The 21,566-nt window shown below is 42.4% G+C and overlaps 1 protein-coding gene across 1 annotated transcript; it reads left to right on the top strand.

Moving 5' to 3' along the window:
* Positions 1-1,661: 1,661 nt before the first annotated feature.
* LOC135479429 (glutathione hydrolase 1 proenzyme-like) lies at positions 1,662-20,307 on the top strand. The gene is made up of 13 exons (XM_064759257.1): positions 1,662-1,741; positions 6,596-6,699; positions 6,754-6,868; positions 7,381-7,506; positions 8,022-8,119; positions 9,314-9,506; positions 11,804-11,967; positions 13,799-13,948; positions 15,483-15,619; positions 16,687-16,874; positions 17,939-18,179; positions 18,667-18,783; positions 19,722-20,307. The coding sequence occupies exons 1-13, from the start codon at positions 1,662-1,664 to the stop codon at positions 19,866-19,868; spliced, it is 1,860 nt and encodes a 619-aa protein (XP_064615327.1). The 3' UTR covers positions 19,869-20,307.
* The last annotated feature ends 1,259 nt before the right edge of the window (positions 20,308-21,566 follow it).

The raw sequence follows: 21,566 nt of genomic DNA on the forward strand, positions 1-21,566 counted from the left end.
TACACCCAGGTCCATCCACCTCACCTATAACCATATACCTCCAGCTATACCTCCAGCTATACCTCAGGTACATCTCAGGCATGATACATTTTACCTAATCTTTCCTGGGTACACCTCCACTGAGGTGTACTATATGCGTGTTTGGGATATTAATTTGCATAAATGGCAGTACCCCAGATACACCTTCAAGATATCTCATATATACCTCAAGTATCAGTACACACCTCAAATATATGCTACACCTCAATTGAACATCTCAGACGTACCTCAAGTATACCTCCACTACCCCTTCTCAAGGTAAGGCACCCACCCTTGCATGAGCTGCTCGTCGCAGTCCAAATGGAACAAAATGATATATTTTCAGATAAAGTTTAGGGCCAGAACTTTCATTTTTTAGACATTATATTCACCACAATCCGAAACTGCTCCTGGTTTTTGTTCTTCATGGATAGCTTCATAAAGAGTCGTGTGTTCCTTCACGCATTCCGATCCGGTTTCGGTTGTATTAAACTTTCTATAGTTAAACAAATATATTTACATCAGCACGCGATATTCTAATTGCCTTCGTTCCATACGTCTCAAGCACGAGACGAATCAAAAAGAACGACTCATCTGTTTTCGTTTGTAAAACTTTCATGTGTGCATGTTCACTCAAATGTGCTTGACAAACTTGGATAGTTTCTTCACAAAATTGCACACACCTAGCGAATGTAAAAACAAAATGCATATTATTTCCGGTGAGTGGCTATCACGTGATTATTGCGTTCTCTTTCCAAATCTCTTTCCATATTTATCATAACAGTCCACGGCTTGTGTAAATAGTTTGATGAGTTTGTAGATAATTATAATTGTCTCAGTAATTAAGGGTACAATAATTACATCAGTTAACCTCACTATCATCATCATCATTATCAGCTGATATGCTTGGACATTAATCTAACGCTTATAACTGAGGTAAATCGACAATATAGGTCGGTTTTCAACGGTTTAATTGTAGGCCTAACCCCGTCTCACACTATATCACAACTGTGATCAATGCGGTAGCTTTCCTCCATACCGTAGCGTTTTGTTCATCTATCTATTTGACTGGTGTTTTACGCTGTACGAAAGAGTGTTTCGAAGTCATAGTTTCACGGTTGTATCTCCGGGCCATATCCGGGTTGCGTACACATAACTTAAAACGGTGCACAACGATTTAAAGTTGTACAGATGATCTGCATGAATTCCTACAAAATCAGAACTACCTACATGTATATGTAGGCCTACATGTACTCTGAAGCGCAACACTCTACCACTTCAAACTCTCCATATTTCGACATATACCCTAATGATAAACCCACAGTCGTTTGGCTATTTTTTTTCTTTTTTCGATTTTCGATTTTTTGAAAATATCACATACCATTACGTATTTCAGGAAAACAAAGAGAAGACAGTTATATATCCACGCAAGAGCATCAAGCGGATTTTCGTGGTGGCCGAGAAATTGCTGTAGGCTATATATAAGATAACCAATGAACTAGGACCGTATGGACAATCACGGAAATGAGCGTGCCCCGGCACTTCATAATCACGTGACCTGGACTTACTTCGGAATAAAGATACAGTACAGATAACAGTCAGACGAGGAATTTGTAGCTTTTACGGAGGTCAAGCATTTTAGAATGACGAGCAAAGAGAGTTACGAATTGGCTTCAACTGGCCAGGAAAATGGAATGAAAGTCGCCAGTTATGGCAGTAGCCGGTAAGATGGGGCATGATTAGGTCTTGTCATTTAAATGATTCGTCCAGTGGAGTTTTATTGTTTGAATGGAGAAAAGCAGGATCGGAAAAATCTGAACCAGGTCATGTTGGAATTAAGGACAGTATTATTTTAACCCTTCACGTACCGCTGCACGCGGTAAGGTAGTAGTGCTTTAGGATCGGTTTCATGTTTTGAGGTCCACACCCTCCTGGACACCTATTGAAATTGTTAGGATTATATTTACTCGCTATTTTCAAGCTCTGTGTCGCCAGATAAAGGTAGAGCAACTAACAGCAGTGATAATGTGTACAATGGCTCAAGGAAGAGAGACCAAATTACTTAATTAGTAGGCCTTTACTTAAATCCTAAAAAGTTTTGATTTCCATACGCAAATTTGGTCTTATCTGGAATAGCTGAAAGTTAACTGGCAGCCATCGATGTCAGCCCCAACACCTATATTAGAGGGCCATGCCGTCCTGCATAACGGTGCTACTATTCAAATTGCTCGGATAATTATTGTTCTCTAATTTTAAGCTCCAACATCTCCAAAACTGAGGAAACAAACAAATGAGAATCACACAATGATAGAGGTTGATGTAGGCGTACATGTATTTGTAAGTCTTCATGTAAGGCGACACCGAATAACTTCACGGACAAAACGCAAAATGTGAAAATGAGGATTTGGCTGCCTTGTACTGAGAGACCCATACTTCTGGCTTCTTTCACATCGTGTTTCGCTTTCTTTATTCGGATGACATCAGATTTCAGATATACAAGGTGGATTTTTTACTTCACATTTAAGCTGTAGCCTATAACATATAGCTTATATGTAGGGAACCCGAGCAGTATGTGGATATCGTTTTGAACTTTTAAACCTTTTACCCGTATGACTTACATATTTGAATGGTGTTTTTACATGTGTTTTTTGAACTTGAGAGCATGTCATTCACTCAACAACGGAAAGTTTTACTAGATGAAGATCAGGCGACGAGCCTACGGGCCCTTGAAACGACCATACACCTGACCAACAACCGCCCAAGTAACCACCTGAGTAACCACCTGAGTAACCACAGCTGAACGACTCCTACACGCAGTAGTACACAAACAACAATAGGAGCTACCTGAACTTGAACGTCTGACATGGGTCAACGACAAGAGATAGCAGCTACCTAAACTAAAACATCTGACATGGGGTCAACAACAAGCGATAATAGCAACCTAAACTTGAACATTTGACATGGAGTCAACGACAAACGATAACAGCTACCTAAACTTGAACATCTGACATGGAGTCAACGACAAACGATAACAGCTACCTAAACAAGAACATCTGACATGGGGTCAACGACAAGCGATAATAGCTACCTAAACTTGAACGTCTGACATGGGGTCAAGGACAAGAGATAGCAGCTACCTAAACTTGAACGTCTGACATGGGGTCAACGACAAGCGATAACAGCTACTTGAACTTAAACATCTGACATGGGGTCAACGACAAACGATAACAGCTACATAAACTTGAACGTCTGACATGGGGTCAACGACAAGACATAGCAGCTACCTAAATTTGAACATCTGACAAGGAGTCAACGACAAACGATAACAGCTACCTAAACTAGAACATCTGACAAGGGGTCAAGGAAAAACGATAACAGCTACCTAAACAAGAACGTCTGACATGGAATCAACGACAAACGATAACAGCTACCTAAACTAGAACATCTGACAAGGGGTCAAGGAAAAACGATAACAGCTACCTAAACTAGAGTGAGTGAGTGCTTGGGGTTTAACGTCGTACTCAACAATTTTTCAGCCATATGACGACGAAGGAATCATTAGGGTGCATGTACGTGTAATGTGCCTCCTTGTTGCAGGACGGATTTCCACCGCTCTTTTATTTAGTGCTGCTTCACTGAGACGACTTACCGAAGGCAGGTAAGACGCCCCGCCCGAGCCATTATACTGATACGGGTCAATCAGCCGTTGCACTATCCCCTTCATGCTGAACGCCAAGCGAGGAAGTTATAACTTCCTCTTTTAAAGTCTTAGGTGTGACTCGATCAAGGATTGATCCTGGATCTACTGGTCCCGAAGCGGACGCTCTACCAACTGTGCTATCCGGGCCGGTGCCTAAACTAAAACGTCTGACATGGGGTCAACGACAAACGATAGCAGCTACCTAAACTAGAACTGACATTGGGCCAAGGACAAGAGATAGCAGCTACCTAAACGTGAACATCTGACATCGGGTCAAGGACAAACGATAACCTCTACCGGAACTTAAACATCTGACATGTGCTCAACGACATACAATACCTATTCCTGAACTTGAACATCTGACATGGGGTCAACAACGAACGATAGCAGCTGCCTAAACTTGAACGTCTGACATGGGGTCAACGACATAGCAGCTACCTAAACTTGAACATCTGACATGGGGTCAACGACAAACGACAGTAGCTCCCTGAACTACCTATCTGCCTATCTGTCTATACGCTATCTGTGTAAGGATAGTATACAGTAACATTACATCGGGAATGCTTTAGACCAGATCACTTTTTCCTTGGGCCGGTTTCATGAAGTATACTTAATGTTAAGTAGCCCTCAGCTTAGTGCACTTTAAATCTCTACAACATACGTCGTCATGGTAGTTAAGGGCAAGCTTAGCTAAGTAAGCTTCGTGTAACCGGGCCCTGTGATACATGTCGTTCTTTGGGTAACGGTATTGAACACCTGTTTATTGTTTTTACATTTGGCTTGATTATTGATTCCATATTGAAAGACGAATGGTCGTGGGTTTCCCACGGGCTCTGCCCAGTTTCCTTCCACCGCAATGCTGAGCGACGTCGTATCAATATTCTTGAGAGCGGCGTAAAACACCAATAAAATAAATCATATTAAAAGAAAGCTGAAATGGGGAGAGACCACCATTTACTATATAAGCAATTCACTGTCAGCAATCTGGGATAATGTTTATGTGTCGTTTGATAAACTGAACTGAACTCGGGTAAAACTGTAACCCGGAACAATATACATTTTTGTTGTGCAAAGACCACTTAATAAAACCTGTTTACATAATCTGTAACCCAATGCGTCTAAATTAAAAGTCGGTTGTCCATAGCAAATAAGAAAGTCTATTGAAAACATTATGTAATTTACTGTAACATTTTCGCGCCGATGCCATCGCTGTTGTTGAACCATTGATGTTGAGATTTTCGGCCACCTAAACCTGCTCCGTATGTAAACTATTGTTTTACCTTAGAAAAATAGAAATAAAAGGGAGTAACATTTGTAGGTAAAATATCCGATTTGTGTCACGTAAACCTTTTACATTTGTAAAAACCTTAATTCACTTCCAATTAAGTCGTGTGGTTCTCATAGTTGAAGTTAACATGCAGACGTAGACTGCTGATTTGCGCATGACCGTTAAGATACCTCTACACTGAACTCATTCTCGCTATATATACAGGAGGTCATCATTCCATTCCTTCAGCACTGACTCGGGTATCTATGGTGAGTAATTTAAGTTCAGTGAAAACGTTTCGACCAATAAGTTGTGAGAGCGAAGGAGCTATTGTGACCAATCAACCAGTCTGTTTTAAGTGCACTGCAGACTTGCGATCACACGATTAGTCAGTCAGCTGGATATATTTACATACAGATTTTGACTGGCAATATGTGCAAAGAGATTTCATTATATGACCTATTTAATACTCACCCATAACTAAGTTGAATTGATTGTACACAATCAAGAGTCCTACTGCAGCAAAGCCATAGAATCACCTGGATTGTAAACTATGACAAAGTTGATTGTATGTTTTCTTCAAGTGTTTTAATTGTGACATTGCCATGTTGCCAGCTACGTTTTCCTTAAGTGTTATAAATTGTGACATTGCCATGTCGTCAACTATGCTTTCCTTAAGTATTATAAATTATGTCATTGCCATGTCGCCAGCTATGTTTTCCTTAATTATTATAAATTGTGACATTGCCATGTTGCCAACTATGTTTTCCTTAAGTATTATAAATTGTGACATTGCCATGTAGCCAGCTATGTTTTTCTTAAGCATTATAAATCATGTCGTCGCGGTCAAGTACTATTATTTATTGGAAGTTTCCTAAAAATTCACGGAACACTGCTGGCTTTGCTCTATGGTCATTGCTTGGCGCCCCACAGTCAACCTATTTTTGTATACAGAATTGCAGTACAATATATTGTTCTTGCGGACGAGGGGATTAGTTCGCCAGCGGGGCGCTGTAACACAGGAGCCTCTTACCAATGCGGTCGCCGTGAGTTTAGGCCAAGCTCATGCTGGCTTCCTCTCCGGCTGTACGTGGGAAGGTCTGGCAGAAACCTGCTCATGGTCGTGGGTTTCCACCGGGTTCTATCTCTCACCATAATGCTGGCAGCCGTCGTATAAGTGAAATATTCTTGAGTACGGCGTAAAACACCAATCAAAAAAAAAAAAAATCTATCAGCAACTTACGGATGGTCGTGGGTTTTCCCCGGGCTCTGTTTCCGGAACAACAAGGTCCGCCCTGATTGGCCATCAGCTGGGTTCTATGGGAAGACGGTTCACCCTCAGCCAAAGCGGTCAACTGTTCAAATCAACAACGACTCCTCCTGCTTTGGCTGCTGCTCTACGTTAGGTATGAGGTGCGGTGCTTTTCTCTGTCCACTGCCAGGCTTTGTAGGTCCGTAAATCTGAAAACGTTATAGTTTTTGCTGCATGTGCTTTCCAGTGATATCTGTCCACTTTCTATTCAACCAAGCCGTGCAGTTTCTGGCAAAACGTCGGCCATAGTTGACGTGCGGTCACTTTCTAATATCAGATTTTCCCCCGAATTTTCCAGACACAAAGTCTCCAAATTGATATCGTGCGCCATCTTTTTGGGAGCAGTCATCATAGCGATCGGTCTTGCTATTGGGATAGCAATTGGTCTGTCAAATCGCGACTGTGGCGATGTCCAAGGATGTATAGCATCCAAAGAATTAGATCGAGGCTGTCCAGACACTGACCGACAGATCAACACTGACGGCAACAAGCCACTGTTCTCGTCCCAGCTCGGCCGATACCGGTATGCCTCGGTGGCTTCTGACGCTACTATATGCTCCGATATTGGGACGTAAGTATCCTCCATACTAAAATAACCACATTCAGTGTTTTCATACCTAGAATATCGACTCTCTTCAACGCTTCATCGAAAATTGTGACAGATTCTGACTCACACTTATCACGGGCCGATTCTACAAGGCCATTTCGAACTTAAGTCGAAATTTGGAATACGATCGTAAATTATTATTCGGTTTTAGACATTAATTCTAACCTGGTCAATGTTATTTAAAGACAAATGCGTCCAAATTTCAACTTTCAGAGTCTAACTTTCAAAACTAAGCATTTTGATGAGATTTAAAATTTTGATTAAAGTCAAAAATGCCTTTGTGGAATTGATCCCAGCTATATCGGCTATTTATATATTCTTACTTACATGGTATTTTATGTTATGTTCGAAACGGCTCTTACGTGCACCAACTCTATGGTCATGAATGTCACGCTGGACGCTTCATCAGAAAAATTCATCAGAAAAAAGTAGAAATTCTTTTTCAGCAGTGTATTTTATGTTTTTCCTTTTCACAGAGACATCCTCGCTCGAAAACGAGGCTCCGCCGTGGATGCAGCCATTGCTTCACTCTTCTGTATGGGAGCTGTTAACATGCATAGTATGGGGATTGGCGGAGGTTTCTTTGCAACCATCTATGACAGGTATTGTGAATAGGCACTAAAAAGAACTTTGCAACCATCTATGACAGGTATTGTGAATCGGCACTAAAAAGATTTGAATAGGAGAAATTCCACATGTATATTTATTTATTTAGTTAGTTAGTTAGTTATTTAGATCTGTCGCAACTTGCGGATGGTCGTGGGTTTCCCCCGGGCTCTGCCCGGTTTCCTCCCAACATAATGCTTGCGGCAGTCGTAGAAGTGAAATATTCTTGAGTACGGCGTAAAAAACCAATCAAATAAATAAATTAACTACGTAAATAAAGTTATTTATTATTTCACTTGTACGACGGCACACAGCATTATGGTGGAAACCGGACAGAGCCTGGAGGAAACCCACGACCGTTCGCAGGTTGTCCACATGTATACAAACAAGCAGAAGGTATGAAGTCAATCCATATAAAATTTGATTTGCTTACAAAAATAAAACATAACAAACATTTGGCGAAGTTGGCGTAGTAGCATGTATTCTCCTGATTAATTGCTTTTCTATTTAGTGAGACAAAGATGGTCAAAGTTATGGATGCTCGTGAAGCGGCGCCTTGGAGAGCGAATGAAACCATGTACAATGGCAATAAAGATAAGGCTTTGTTTGGTAAGAATTAATCATCAGTTTGTGAACAGCATTTAGCCTGCCGAGGAGCTAAGAACGTCTTCCTCGTTGGGTTAGAACGCCTTTCCCGTACGCGGGCAGAGGAGTTAGAGCAAAGGGTCAGAGCGCACTTTTCGTACAGTATGTGAACTGAGGAGCTAGAGAGACTTCCTCGTATGCGGGCGGGGGCCTCCGTGGCTCAGTCGGTTAGCGCGCTAGCGCAGCGTAGTGACCCAGAAGCCTCTCACCAATGCGGTCGCTGTGAGTTCAAGACCAGCCTATACTGGCTTCCTCTCCGGCCGTACGTGGGAAGGTCTGCCAGCAACCTGCGGATGGTCGTGTGTTTCCCCCGGGTTCTGCCCGGTTTCCACCCACCATAATGCTGACCGCCGTCGTATAAGTGAAATATTCTTGAGTACGGCGTAAAACAACAATCAAAAAAAAAATCGTATGCGGGCCGAGGAGTTAGAGCGTCCTCCTTGTACGCGGACCTAGGAGTTAGAGCTTCTTCCCTGTACGCTGGCCGAGGAGTTAGAGCGGTTTCCTCGTACACTGACCGAGGAGTTAGAGCGTCTTCCTCGTATGCGGGCCGAGGAGTTAGGGCGTCTTCTCGTACTCGGACCGAGAAGTTAGAGCGCCTTCCCCATACGCGACGCGTCGAGTTAGAGCGTCCTTCTCGTACGCGGACCTAGGAGTTAGAGCGGTTTCCTCGTACACTGGCCGAGGAGTTAGAGCGTCTTCCTCGTATGCGGGCTGAGGAGTTAGGGCGTCTTCTCGTACTCGGACCGAGAAGTTAGAGCGCCTTCCCCATACGCGACGCGTCGAGTTAGAGCGTCCTTCTCGTAAGCGGGCCGAGAAGTTAGAGCGTCTCCATCGTATGCACAATGTGCGAGTTCAATGTGAGCCTGGAACAGGGAATTAGAAGATCCTTCCACTCTCACAAATCGGGCGGTGGAAGACGTTCGGGTGATGGTTTAAAGTGTAGATCGTGGAAGATTACTTGTCTATCACCATAGAGGTGTGCATATCACACGTCACACATCAGAAACTAAACAGATCTGAACACTTAAGGACACTTAAGTTTTATTGTAATACTGTCTTATAGCTAATGTATTGTTTGAATATAAATATAAATAACAGTTACTGTAAATCCAAAGAGTAAACAAACGTTGTGCCATTTATTAATTCGGTTGTCAGGGGCGCTGGCCATTGGTATACCAGGGGAGGTCAAAGGTTATTGGCAGATGCACCGGGAGTACGGCAAACTACCCTGGTCTGACCTCATCCAACCCACAATTCAGCTGTGTGAGAGAGGAATTCCGGTGACACCTGCTTTGTCACGAGCTATAGACAGACTTGTTGAAATGGACGCATTATCCGACGATCTCAGGTAAAAAAACATAATAGTTTAATTCATTAAGTAAATAAATAAAAACTTTTTTTATAAAATATGTAAACCATGCATATGAAATGAAAACAAAGAGTACACTAAAAAAATAATCTGTTGATTTTAACAGAATGTCTGTTATCTGAGTGATGGTAGAATGTATTCTGCTATTGCACCAAATTGTTCTATTAAGTATAACACACATACTCTGGTAATTCAACTTAAATATTCTAATAGCCTAACAGGATATTATGTTGAATATGACAGAATATTGCTATAATAACTGAATACATTCTAGCATCACTCAGATAACAGACTTTGTGTTAAATTTTTTCTGATTAATTTTTAGAGTGTACTGAGCGGCAGAGTTGGTTGGGATAACTCACCTTTCATGGGAGATCGGGTCGGTGTGGGGTGCCCAGTGTTTTCCTTTGTATTGATTAACATTGTTTTTCTTTACACGGTTATTAACAATTCCCCCCCCTCCCCCCTTTCAAATTCCCCTCCCATCTTGGAATCACCCCTTTTCTAATTTCCTCTGAGTTTCTTCAGTATTTGACCGGCCCGGATAGCACAGTTGGTAGAGCGTCCGCTTCGGGACCGGTAAATCCAGGATCAATCCTTGATCGAGTCACACCTAAGACTTTAAAAGAGGAAGTTGTAACTTCCTCGCTTGGCGTTCAGCATGAAGGGGATAGTGCAACGACTGGTTGACCCGTATCAGTATAATGGCTCGGGCAGGGGCGGCTTACTTGCCTTCGGTAAGTCGTCTCAGTGAAGCAGCACTAAATAAAAGAGCGGTGGAAATCCGCCCTGCTGCAAGGAGGCACGTTACACGTACATGCACCCTAAAGATTCCTTCGTCGTCATATGACTGAAAAATTGTTGAGTACGACGTTAAACCCCAAGCACGCACTCACTCACTCTTCAGTATTTCATGCCATAGGATGAGCTAGCACCAGCTTATTATCACGCTAATAATAGCACGCGATTCTTCCTTACTCATTCCTGCGTATTTGTCAGCTCACAAGCTTACAAATACATACATAACCTACAAAGCTACTTGTATATATATCCCTTACTTTACATACTTTACATAAGAGCACAAACATAGTGCAAGAAATATATATTGATAATTACGACTTTAGTACCCGGTGTTACCTTCCATCTGTTTTTGTACAAAACTCATCTTTAGAACCACTGGATTCTATCTGGCCTATTTCATTCACGACCGTTTTAATTCAGTTGTTATATTTGTTCACGAGCGCTTTCGCTAAGGCCAATAACACAGGTCTCGAAATCACGAAGCAATCTTAGAGTCAAAATTTCAAAATTTTCAAATTACACAAAACGATATTGATCTAGCTTAAATCTGCTCACATGCCTACGAAAGGTCATATCACAGGTTACAATGTATTGTAGGTCCCATCGATCTAGTTTTCATAGTTTTTATGCTAATTAGCGGTTGCCCTAGAAATAAATTGAAAACGGTGCATTTCACACACATAAGACATGTTCCAATGAAGTTCACATGGAAAATAACATATAGACTGTGAGTTTTTGAGTAGAAAAAAATTCGACAATTTCCATTGTGGTTTTGTTTTTCTCGCCTTCGGTAAAACCTTGAAACTTCCAGTAAAAAGTATTACCATATTTAGATTCAGCATCCAGAGCTATGTCAGATAAAATCAAATTTGTATTATTGTAAAGAAAAGTGAAGTTGGCATGGCGAATTACATATAACACGGTCTTCTGTCTGTGAGATAATTTTTTTTGGGGGGTGGGGGGGGAATCGGCAATTTTCATCACGTTTTTTTCCCAACCCCGGTAAAAGGTATTGCCATATTTGGATTCAGCGCACAAAGTTACAGATGATAAGATCAAACCTAGTAGGATAAAATTTGCGAGAAATAGAACAAAAATGAAAAAGTAGTCACGTGACCTGTTTAAAATGGCTACAGAGGCCAAATATGCATTCTGAAATAAAACAAAGCGAGGTCTTGATTGTTGTTACTGCTGCTGCTAGTTGCTCTACCTTTAGTTTGGAATTTGCGATGACCCAGGAGTCTCTCACCAATGCGGTCGCTGTGAGTTCAAGTCCAGCTCATGCTGGCTTCCTCTCCGGCCGTATGTGGGAAGGTCTTTCAGCAACCTGCAGATGGTGGTGGGTTTCCGCCGGGCTCTGTCCTTTTTCCTCCAACCATAATGCTGGCCGCCGTCGTATAAGTGAAATACGGCGTAAAACACCAATCAAATAAATAAATAAATAAAATGTTATGTTGATTTTTCTGACGTTTCAGTCAAATGTTGACCAACCCCGTCACAGGGTTATTGGTGAAAGAGGGAGACGTGGTAAAACGTCCAAGATTTACCAGAACCTTGCGTATCCTGGCACAGGAGACTGGGGAGGGTTTCTACCATGGCGGCTTAGCCACCGACATTGCCCATGACATCCTAGACCGAGGTAAGGTAGACTTGGTTGTTCTCGCTTTTCCAGAAGGTTGATAGTTCGAAATCAGATCGGCGCTATTCCCAACTTTTTCCCGCGTGTATTTAAAATAATTCCACAGCAGCAGCCAGAACATTTCGATGCTGTATATAATGCCGTAGAATAGAAGCATCTCGATACCAAATTTGCGAATTATTGTGCCATTTCCAGTAGGTTACATGTATGTGCAAGCTATTTCCACAGGCTTGGATGTGACTGACTACTCGTGATGCAAGTCAAACATGTTAGCTTGTAGTCTGGAGTATACGACGTAAGGTAACCGACTAACTGATCAATCAAATCTGTGTATCAATGAAAACTTCATGATGAAATATGGCTATAGGGAGCCTCCGTGGCTCAGTCGGTTAGCGCGCTAGCGCAGCGTAATGACCCAGGAGCCTCTCACCAATGCGGGCGCTGTGAGTTCAAGTCCAGCTCATGCTGGCTTCCTCTCCGGCCGTAAGTTGGAAGGTCTGTCAGCAACCTGCGGATAGTCGTGGGTTTCCGCCGGGCTGTGCCCGGTTTCCACCCACCATAATGCTGGCTGCCGTCGTATAAGTGAAATATTCTTGAGTACGACGTAAAACACCAATCAAATAAATAAATAAATAAATAAATAAATATGGCTATAGAGAACGAAAATCAAAATGAGCCAGCTTTCGTAAAAGTGGGCTGAAAAATTAATCTTAACTTACGGATCCTTGAAGACGATAAATTTCTTTGTCATTTTACCTTAGAGTTTAACTTTTACTCTAACTGTCCATAAAAATGCATAAATAGTAGCAACGCACATACCCTGTGGCACTATGGCTTAAGCAGAATTAGGTAAAACAAAGTGCTGTGTTAGTTTGGCAATTTATTAGACAGTCATTGGTCTAAAATTATTCAAAATTCTGTACAAAAAAGCTGTGTTGTTCTTTCCAACAAAAGTCTTGTTTCATATTTGAACAACGGTGTTTTTGTGTTGAATTAGCACAAAGTCTTGTTTGTGTTATACATGTATTATTTTGTAACACAAAACATGTGTACTTCGGATTTATTTTACACATGTTTGTGTTGGTTTGACATATTTCTGTGTTGAATGAAAACAACACAAGCGTTTTTTTGTGTGTGCTTAATGTTACATTTAATGAATATTTGCCTTGAACGTTTTATAACCGTTTTATGTTATGAATAACGTTTTTATTTTATAAATAACGGTTTTATTCTCTGCGCTGTACATCTTTATTAATACGACGTAAGGGACATGGTATCGCAGGTGATCAAACCACCAATAGAATCCTGATTTAAAACTAGAGTAGCGACAAAAATGTGATCGTTAACAAATAATCACACGTAACGCAGGTGAAATCTAGCCATCGTAGGAATGAAAAATTCTTGAGTAGTCATTGAACAGCTTTACAATAAATAAATATAACCTTGACGACAAACCTGACCTCAGTTAGCCACTGCTGAGCAAGATGAAATTAGGAAATCGGTCTACTGAAAGGTTTTGGTTTATAGAATACACTGCTCTTACATGCCGAACCAGTGTGATGTGATGTAGACCTACGTAGACCTACTTACATGTACTTCGATTTAAAAAAAAAAAAAAAAAAAAGTTCAAGTCCAGCTCATGTTGGCTTCCTCTCCGGCCGTACGTGGGAAGGTCTTTCACCAACCTACGGATGGTCGTGGGTTTCCCCCGGGCTCTGTCCGGTTTCCTCCCACCTTAATGCTGGCCGCCGTCGTATAAGTGAAATATTCTTGAGTACAGCGTAAAACACCAATCAAATCCGTCTTCTTTGTTGCGGCGTTTTTCCTCCAGGTGGAATCATCACAGAACGGGACTTGGAAATGTACAAGGCCAAATGGAAAGCGCCTCTGACGTTTGGCATGAAGGACGGTTCCATCTTGTACTCTCCACCAGCGCCATCTAGCGGAGCAGTACTCTCACTTATACTGAGTATATTAGAAGGTATATGTATATCAAGAACATTTCGTCAGGTGAATTCTAGTTATGTGAAATTCCTCCTCTTTGATTCGCCTTAATATGAGTTAGTAGGGGCCCTAGTTGGGCTTAGATGGTTAAAGCACTAGCCTCTGCGCTCGAATCCAGCTCTTGCCGTTAAGTCAGGCGGTCTTAAGGCGGTCAGGCGGTTTTTGAGGTGGCTGGTGAAGTGCTGGTGATTTACTTCGGGCACTACGGTTTCCTCCACGCATAAGATTTACCATCTCTAGTCCGAGAGAGCAGGTCATGGTGGCGGGGTTCTACGCTCGTCAAACTATGAAGGTGGTGATTAAATCCCGAACTGGGACAGGCTATTCCCCCCACCCCACCCCCCACCCCCAGCGTGCATTGTTCTAGGGGTCTTTCATGGTACTAAGCGGTAGTTATGTGGTTAAGTGAAGTTCATGGGAGGCTATTTACCTTCCACTAATACAATATACATATTGTTTGGGATTAAGTGGTAGTTAAGTGAAGTTCGTGGGAGGCTACTTACCTTCCACTAATACAATATACATATTGTTGGGGAGTAAGTGGTAGTTAAGTGGTTAAGTGAAGTTCACGGGAGGCCTTCCACCCTTACGACATACATTTTGAGGTCACTCTATGTAGCACGTGTAGAGAAAGTTCGTCACTTATTTGCCAAAGGTTGGCAGATTATTTTGGGCTTTCCGGTTGCCGTCAGTCATGAGGCTGACAATTAAATATTTTTATTACAGCGTTAAACATTATATCAGCCAGTCACCAGCGGCAGAACTGGCTTCAAGCCTAACTCGGGTCATATCTGAGATTTTAAAATAAATTCTGGTGGTTTTTCCTTAACATTTTTGTTGCTCTGTCGTTCTTCATTTGCATAAGAGGACTTTCAGGCTAAGAGCTGAAAGGCAGAAAACCTCGTCAACTTAACTTTAAAATGGCGTGGTTTTCTATCTTTGTCATCTGTGCGCCAATATAACGATAAATTGGAGCGTCTCTCTCCCGTTAAAGTACAGAATAATCGACACCAAGAGCGATGGCCACAATGGTCTTCCATACATGTCGCCGTAGGTGGGAGCGACGTGGTACACGGAAGCGCCGTCGTGATACATGTAAAGCATGGATCTTGTATGTTAGGGACGAGGTTAACTAAGATGGTATGCATTGCTGTACATCGCAAGTTCGTTAGTAACTTACCGAAGGTTGGCGGTTTAGCCCGGACAGTCCCTTTTCCTCTATCCGTAAAACTTCACTGCCATCGTAGAGGTGAAAGGTTCTTAAGAATGGCCCTAACCAACAAACAAATATAAGTTGTAGTATTTTGAACAAGTAAATAACCAATAGTTATGTGTAAACTACAAACAGCCACTTCGGCATGCCTCGGGTTTTCAGTGGGAGGGAAAGATATGAGGTCACAGTGACGCTGTTTCATTTTGGAAGTTTTGAAGTGAATCTTTCCATTTCTTCATCTGCAAGAGTTCAACCAGTATGGATAAATTAAAAGTTAGATACACTTTTATTTTGTCAGGTTACGGATTCAGCAACGACTCTCTAGGCACAGAGGAGAAGACAATACTGACCTATCACCGGATTGCTGAGGCCATGAAATTTGCATACGCCAAGCGGACGAATTTGGGAGACTCCGACTTCGTGGACGTAGATGAGGTCAGTGTGTGACCAGCAGATATACGTATGTAACTTTAGCCGAAGTCAGAGATTGTGGCAGGTCAGTATGTGGCTTGCCGTGGCCAGTGTGTAACTAGCCGAGGTCATAGCCGAAGTCATAGTAGGACCAGCCGTGTTTAGTGTGTGACTAGCCGAGGTCTGTGTGTGACTGAGGCCGTGGTCAGTATGTGGCTAGCCGTGGTCAGTGTGTGACTAGTCGAGATCAGTGTGTGACAAGCAGAGGTCTGTGTGTGGCTGTAGCCCAGGTCTGTGTGTGAGTGTAGCCGAGTCTGTGTGTAACTAGCCGAGTCTGTGTGTGACTGTAGCCGAGTCCGTGTTTGGCTGTAGCTGAGGTCTGTGTGACTGCAGCCGAGGTTAATGTGTGACTGTAGCCGAGTTCGTGTTTGGCTGTAGCTGAGGTCTGTGTGACTGCAGCCGAGGTTAATGTGTGACTGTAGCCGAGTCCGTGTTTGGCTGTAGCTGTGGTCTGTGTAACTGCAGCCGAGGTTAATGTGTGACTGTAGCCGAGTCCGTGTTTGGCTGTAGCTGTGGTCTGTGTAACTGCAGCCGAGGTTAATAGATTGGTATTAAAGTAGCCCAGGTCTGTGTGTGAGTGTAGCCGAGTCTGTGTGTAACTAGCCGAGTCTGTGTGTGACTGTAGCCGAGTCCGTGTTTGGCTGTAGCTGAGGTCTGTGTGACTGCAGCCGAGGTTAATGTGTGACTGTAGCCGAGTCCGTGTTTGGCTGTAGCTGAGGTCTGTGTGACTGCAGCCGAGGTTAATGTGTGACTGTAGCCGAGTCCGTGTTTGGCTGTAGCTGTGGTCTGTGTAACTGCAGCCGAGGTTAATGTGTGACTGTAGCCGAGTCCGTGTTTGGCTGTAGCTGTGGTCTGTGTAACTGCAGCCGAGGTTAATAGATTGGTATTAAAGATTAATGATTTAAATGTACACGTATCATCAGCGATGCAAATTTCCTATAACTTTCACACATATTACAAAATGTGTGGGTCAGTGCTGGCCAAAAATCTTCAGCTCAACACTGTATGCGCTGTATAAATAATTATTTCAGTTAGTGAAAAATATGACAACACCCGAATATGGTGAAAGTCTTCGGAAGCAAATTTCTGATCACACGACCTTTGACCCCTTGCACTATGGACCTACCTTTCATGATGACATGAAGACTGGTACCGCCCACTTGTCTTTGATGGACGTGGACGGCAATGCTGTCTCAGTGACGAGCACAATAAACCTATAGTAAGTATAAAGGAATGTGCACAAACGTGAATCAGGGTGCAAAAATACCGTCTTGTCAGTAGATGTCAGGATCTTCTATAATAACAGTCGTCTGTACAATAACGGGAGGCAATCAAAACAGCTCTTAATATTTATTTAAGTGAAGATTCATGTAATCGTCACCACGCGGTGCAGGTTCAAATCCGGCCTTGGACACGGAATTTGTAGACTCATCCGTTCAACTCCACATGTATCTGACCGTTAGGGCCGTCTAAACTGTGTAACTACTGTAATATTCGTTAAAGACAAAAGTCCATTTGTCTTCCACCAATATGATTTGCATACCTGTATGTCACCTGTGAGAAAGTTGGGGAGTTACTTGCCAAAAGTCGATGGTTTACATCGGTCACTTGTCATTCCGGTTTCCTTCATCCATCACATAAGTGAAAAATCTGGAGCAATAATTGTTCCAAATATTGTTTGATTTTGATAAAATTTTGTGTGGAGGATCTTTGTATCCTAAGATCAAGTTCGTAAGCATTTGGATCTGTTCATACGATTTGTATATTGAACTTAAGATATTATTAAGGCTGATAAGGGCCACAGCATGCCTCCACTAATACACTGGGCGACGAAGCGAAGGTGCGAAGTTGTGATGCGAAAGGGCACGATGCAACTTTGCTTCTTCGCATCGCAACTTCGCCCCTTCGTTCTATCGTAACTTCGCCCTTTCGCATCGCAACTTCGGATTATCGTCTCTTCGCCTTTTCGCATCGCAACTTCACATCTTCGCATCTTTGCATATCGACTTCGTCCCTTCACTGCATCGGACTTGATATTACTGGAAGCATACTGTGGGTCTTACCAGCCATCACAGACTTTCCCTGTTTTCTTCTTAACTGTCTTTGTTGCGAGGATTAAAGCTGTGCGATCTTAATTTGATCCATGCCTAAAACTAAAACTAAAAACTAAAAATTAAAATCAAAACACAATCAAGCAGAGCTCAGCGTACATGTATATACAGCGTTTTAAATGATTTAGCATTTGAATCGGTTTTTGGAGATTTATTTTTTTTAATCTGACAGTTTCGGATCCGGTGTCGTTGGAAAAAGAACAGGGATAATCTTTAACGATGAAATGGACGACTTTTCCATGCCGAACATCATCAACGCTTTTGGCATCAAACCTTCGCCTGCCAACTTCATTTACCCATTTAAGCGGCCAATGTCCTCTATGTGTCCTGCCATAATAGTAAAGGGAGATAAATCAGTGAGAATGGTAACTGGTGCTGCAGGAGGTTCAAAGATAACAACTGCTGCTGCGCTGGTAAGCGACCGCGAGCTGAATGAACTGAATGGCCTGTATACAAATTCCATAAAACATCATTAGGTTCAACACAAAATAACATATTCCTCGTATAGCCGAGAGGCATAATACGGGACTTGGGGATCATAGGTTCGAATCCTATTAACGCGGATTTGGCTAACTGGCGTCATGTGGGTCTAAAACACCAATGGAAAAAATAAATAACACATCAGACTTTATTTAAGTGAATACTGATTTTTGAAGTGAAGAGGAGATTCCTTCTTTGTGGTTATGCATAACGCAAAATTAATATGACATTTTATGAAATGCCTGCGTAACGTAATTATCACGGAAATTCATCAGTATATTTTGAGGCACTGTTAAGTTAAAAACGGACCTGTGGTTTGGTTGATAATCCAAAAAGATACTGCAAGTATGTTTATCATAAGTGGGTTTCTCCATAGACTATGATGTAACGCTTATCCAGTAATTCCCTCTGTTCATTCAGGTTGTTTTAAGAGCACTGCGCTTTGACCAAGATTTGAAAACTGCCACAGACTCACCTCGATTTCATCACCAGTTGTTACCGAATGAATTGATGGTAGAGGAAAATGGATTCTCTGAGGTAAATATATAAACTCTTGCGTTTCCATTGGTGGCAAAAACAAACTTGGTAAAAAATGCAAAACTCTGGTTTAATACATAAAGTAACTTGAGCTGGACAGGAAGTCATGTCGACCGGAATGGTGTGAGGCTGCTGGGTCATTGTGCTCGGTCGCACGCTTGACTGCTCCGTTGCACGTTTGACTGCTGGGCTATGTACTTATTTGGAGGTTTACGCCGTACTCGAGATTATTTCACTTATACGACGGCGCCCAGCATTATTGTGAGATGAAAGTGGTCAGAGCCTGTAGGAAACCCACGACCACACGCAGGTTTCTGAGAGGCTTCCCACATACGAAAGGAGAGGAAGCTAGCATGAGCGACCGCATTGGTGGGAGGCTCCTGGGTCATTTCGCCGTGCTGGCGTGCTTGTTATTGTGCCTTGCATTTTAACAAAACCTAAGATTAATACATGTCATACTTTTTGAGATACCAACTTTATCACTGATTTACCGTAATATTGCTTCAAGTAAAGAAAAGACACAAAGGCCTGAATTGTGTAATTTGTTGTACATAATATGCACACAGAACATGGACGATGGGACGTTCTCCTCGTAGTATTGTTGGCCTGCTTTACATTTATGCAAAGTCTAAGTTCATTGCATGCCATACTTGTTCAGATAGCATACACCATTAACCTAATCAGTGCTTTAGCAGTTATTGGCTGCCGACGGCCACAGTATGCAAAAATACGCGAATACAGTAATACAGTGTACTGTGTACACACGAACTAAAAAGTAAAATAAGTCAATGAGTAGGTGAGGAAGAAAATTAGTTTAAAAACGCGAAGAGAAGGATTGCTTAAACGAATAATTCATTGCGCATTATCTGTTTGCTTCATATATACTTATATTTGATTATCATTTCAGACAACCTAGTTTTTCTCTTTTTTCATTAAAGGTAATACTTGAAGGTCTAAAGGCTAAAGGTCACGTGATCACAACATCCAATCCGAGAGGGTCAGTGGCTCAGACGATATTGACCAATAGCACGGACATTCTAGGCATCTCAGACGACCGGAAAAGCGCAAAGGCTTCTGGGTACTAATGTGGTTCACGATGAATGGCCAGTCTCCTGTGGTTGCGCTTTTACCAGGAGCGAAGTGTTTGGATCTTATCATCTGAACTGGTATTTGGACATCCGGCGGAAGTATTTGGAAGTCATCAGTCAGCCAGATGGTTTTCAAGATGGCGATGACGCCTTACGAACGTCATCTGAGAAAAGATTTGCACGTCAGGATATGCCCTAGAAATCGGCCTGGCCACAGAATTGTCACCTCATACCAGTACGTTTGACACTCATCGCATTTTCACAAAACTTGGGTTACCAAGTTTACCTATGACTGTACAGTAAGGCGTGCCATGTCCAGTTTCCTGACAAACTGCGCCTCCTCATTCACGCACCTAGATTAACACGTTGTACCAACTTTCAAAACCCATTCCATTTAATTTTCACACAGAATTTGCTTCCATATTTCTTACTCAAAGTCTCGCAGCAACCTGCGGATGGTCGTGGCTTTCCCCCGGGCTCTGTCCGGTTTCCTCCCACCATAATGCTGGCTCTTGAATACGGCGTAAAACACCGATCAAATAAATAAATAAATAACTACTCAAAGTGGCTCTTTATGCACATCATAATGAATGACTCAATTATACAAAGGTCTTACTCGTTCGCTCGGGGCCTCCGTGGCTCAGTCGGTTAGCGCTCTAGCGCAGCGTAGTGACCCAGGAGCCTCTCACCAATGCGGTCGCTGTGAGTTCAAGTCCAGCTCATGCTGGCTTCCTCTCCGGCCGTAAGTGGGAAGGTCTGACAGCAACCTGCGGATGGTCGTGGGTTTCCACCCACCATAATGCTGGCCGCCGTCGTATAAGTGAAATATTCTTGAGTACGGCGTAAAACACCAATCAAATAAAATAAATAAAATAAATACTCGTTCGCTCGGCTGCAGCTTTAAGCTAGGAGGTTTGTCAGGTATCTGATGAAGAGCGGTGGGTTCCTCGAGCGTTGTCCTGTTCCCGACACCCACATAACCGACGCCGTTTTCTTCACTGCTGCGGGAATATTTGCCATGGTTGTCAATATCCGAGTGACCTTTTCTCCCTTCCAATGTCTCATGATATTATTGGCTAAAGGGGAATTATTTGCCCATATGCAGTTCTGTAGGGATGAGAACTCTGAGTAATACAATCAGTGAAGTTCGCAAAGGTGTAATTGAGTTCTCCACAATTAATGTAATGGGGTTTTGGGCAATGTAATGAAGTTTATCTCTACGGTGTAATGGAGATCTCTGCTGTGTAATGGGTTGTCTACGGTGTAATGGAGTTGTCCACGGTGTAATGGAGATCTCTATGGTGTGATGGACTTGTATACGGTGCATTAGAGTTCTCTACGGTGTAATGGAGATCTCTACTGCGTAATGGAGTCGCAAACGGTGTAATTTAATGGAATTCTCTGTACGGTGTAATTGGGTTCTTCACTATATGAACGATATCTTGATCCACTTTGCAAAGTTTTTTCTGGCACTTCACTCAAGAGATCAGCAAAAATGCAAGCACAGGTGAAATGCCCGAATTATACAGCAGGGCCGTGACAGGTTGTTGTGAAGCGTTTTCTGTGTTTGCCTTTGATTCTGTGATTATTTTACTCATTAATGGAAAGTGAATGAATGACTGAATCAGTAAGTAAAGTATCCCTTACTCTTTATAGCCAGAATGCCTTTGTCCTCACTTTTGGTATGGTGTGATC

Source organism: Liolophura sinensis, chromosome 12 (assembly GCF_032854445.1).
Source record: "Liolophura sinensis isolate JHLJ2023 chromosome 12, CUHK_Ljap_v2, whole genome shotgun sequence".
Taxonomy (NCBI): domain Eukaryota; kingdom Metazoa; phylum Mollusca; class Polyplacophora; order Chitonida; family Chitonidae; genus Liolophura; species Liolophura sinensis.

What these genes read in the sequence shown, in the direction of transcription:
- LOC135479429 (XM_064759257.1), top strand. Translation starts at nt 1,662, where the DNA reads ATGACGAGCAAAGAGAGTTACGAATTGGCTTCAACTGGCCAGGAAAAT. An exon ending in GCCAGTTATGGCAGTAGCCG is followed by an intron (nt 1,742 to 6,595) that starts GTAAGATGGGGC and finishes CGAATTTTCCAG; the next exon opens with ACACAAAGTCTCCAAATTGA. An exon ending in ATATGCTCCGATATTGGGAC is followed by an intron (nt 6,869 to 7,380) that starts GTAAGTATCCTC and finishes TCCTTTTCACAG; the next exon opens with AGACATCCTCGCTCGAAAAC.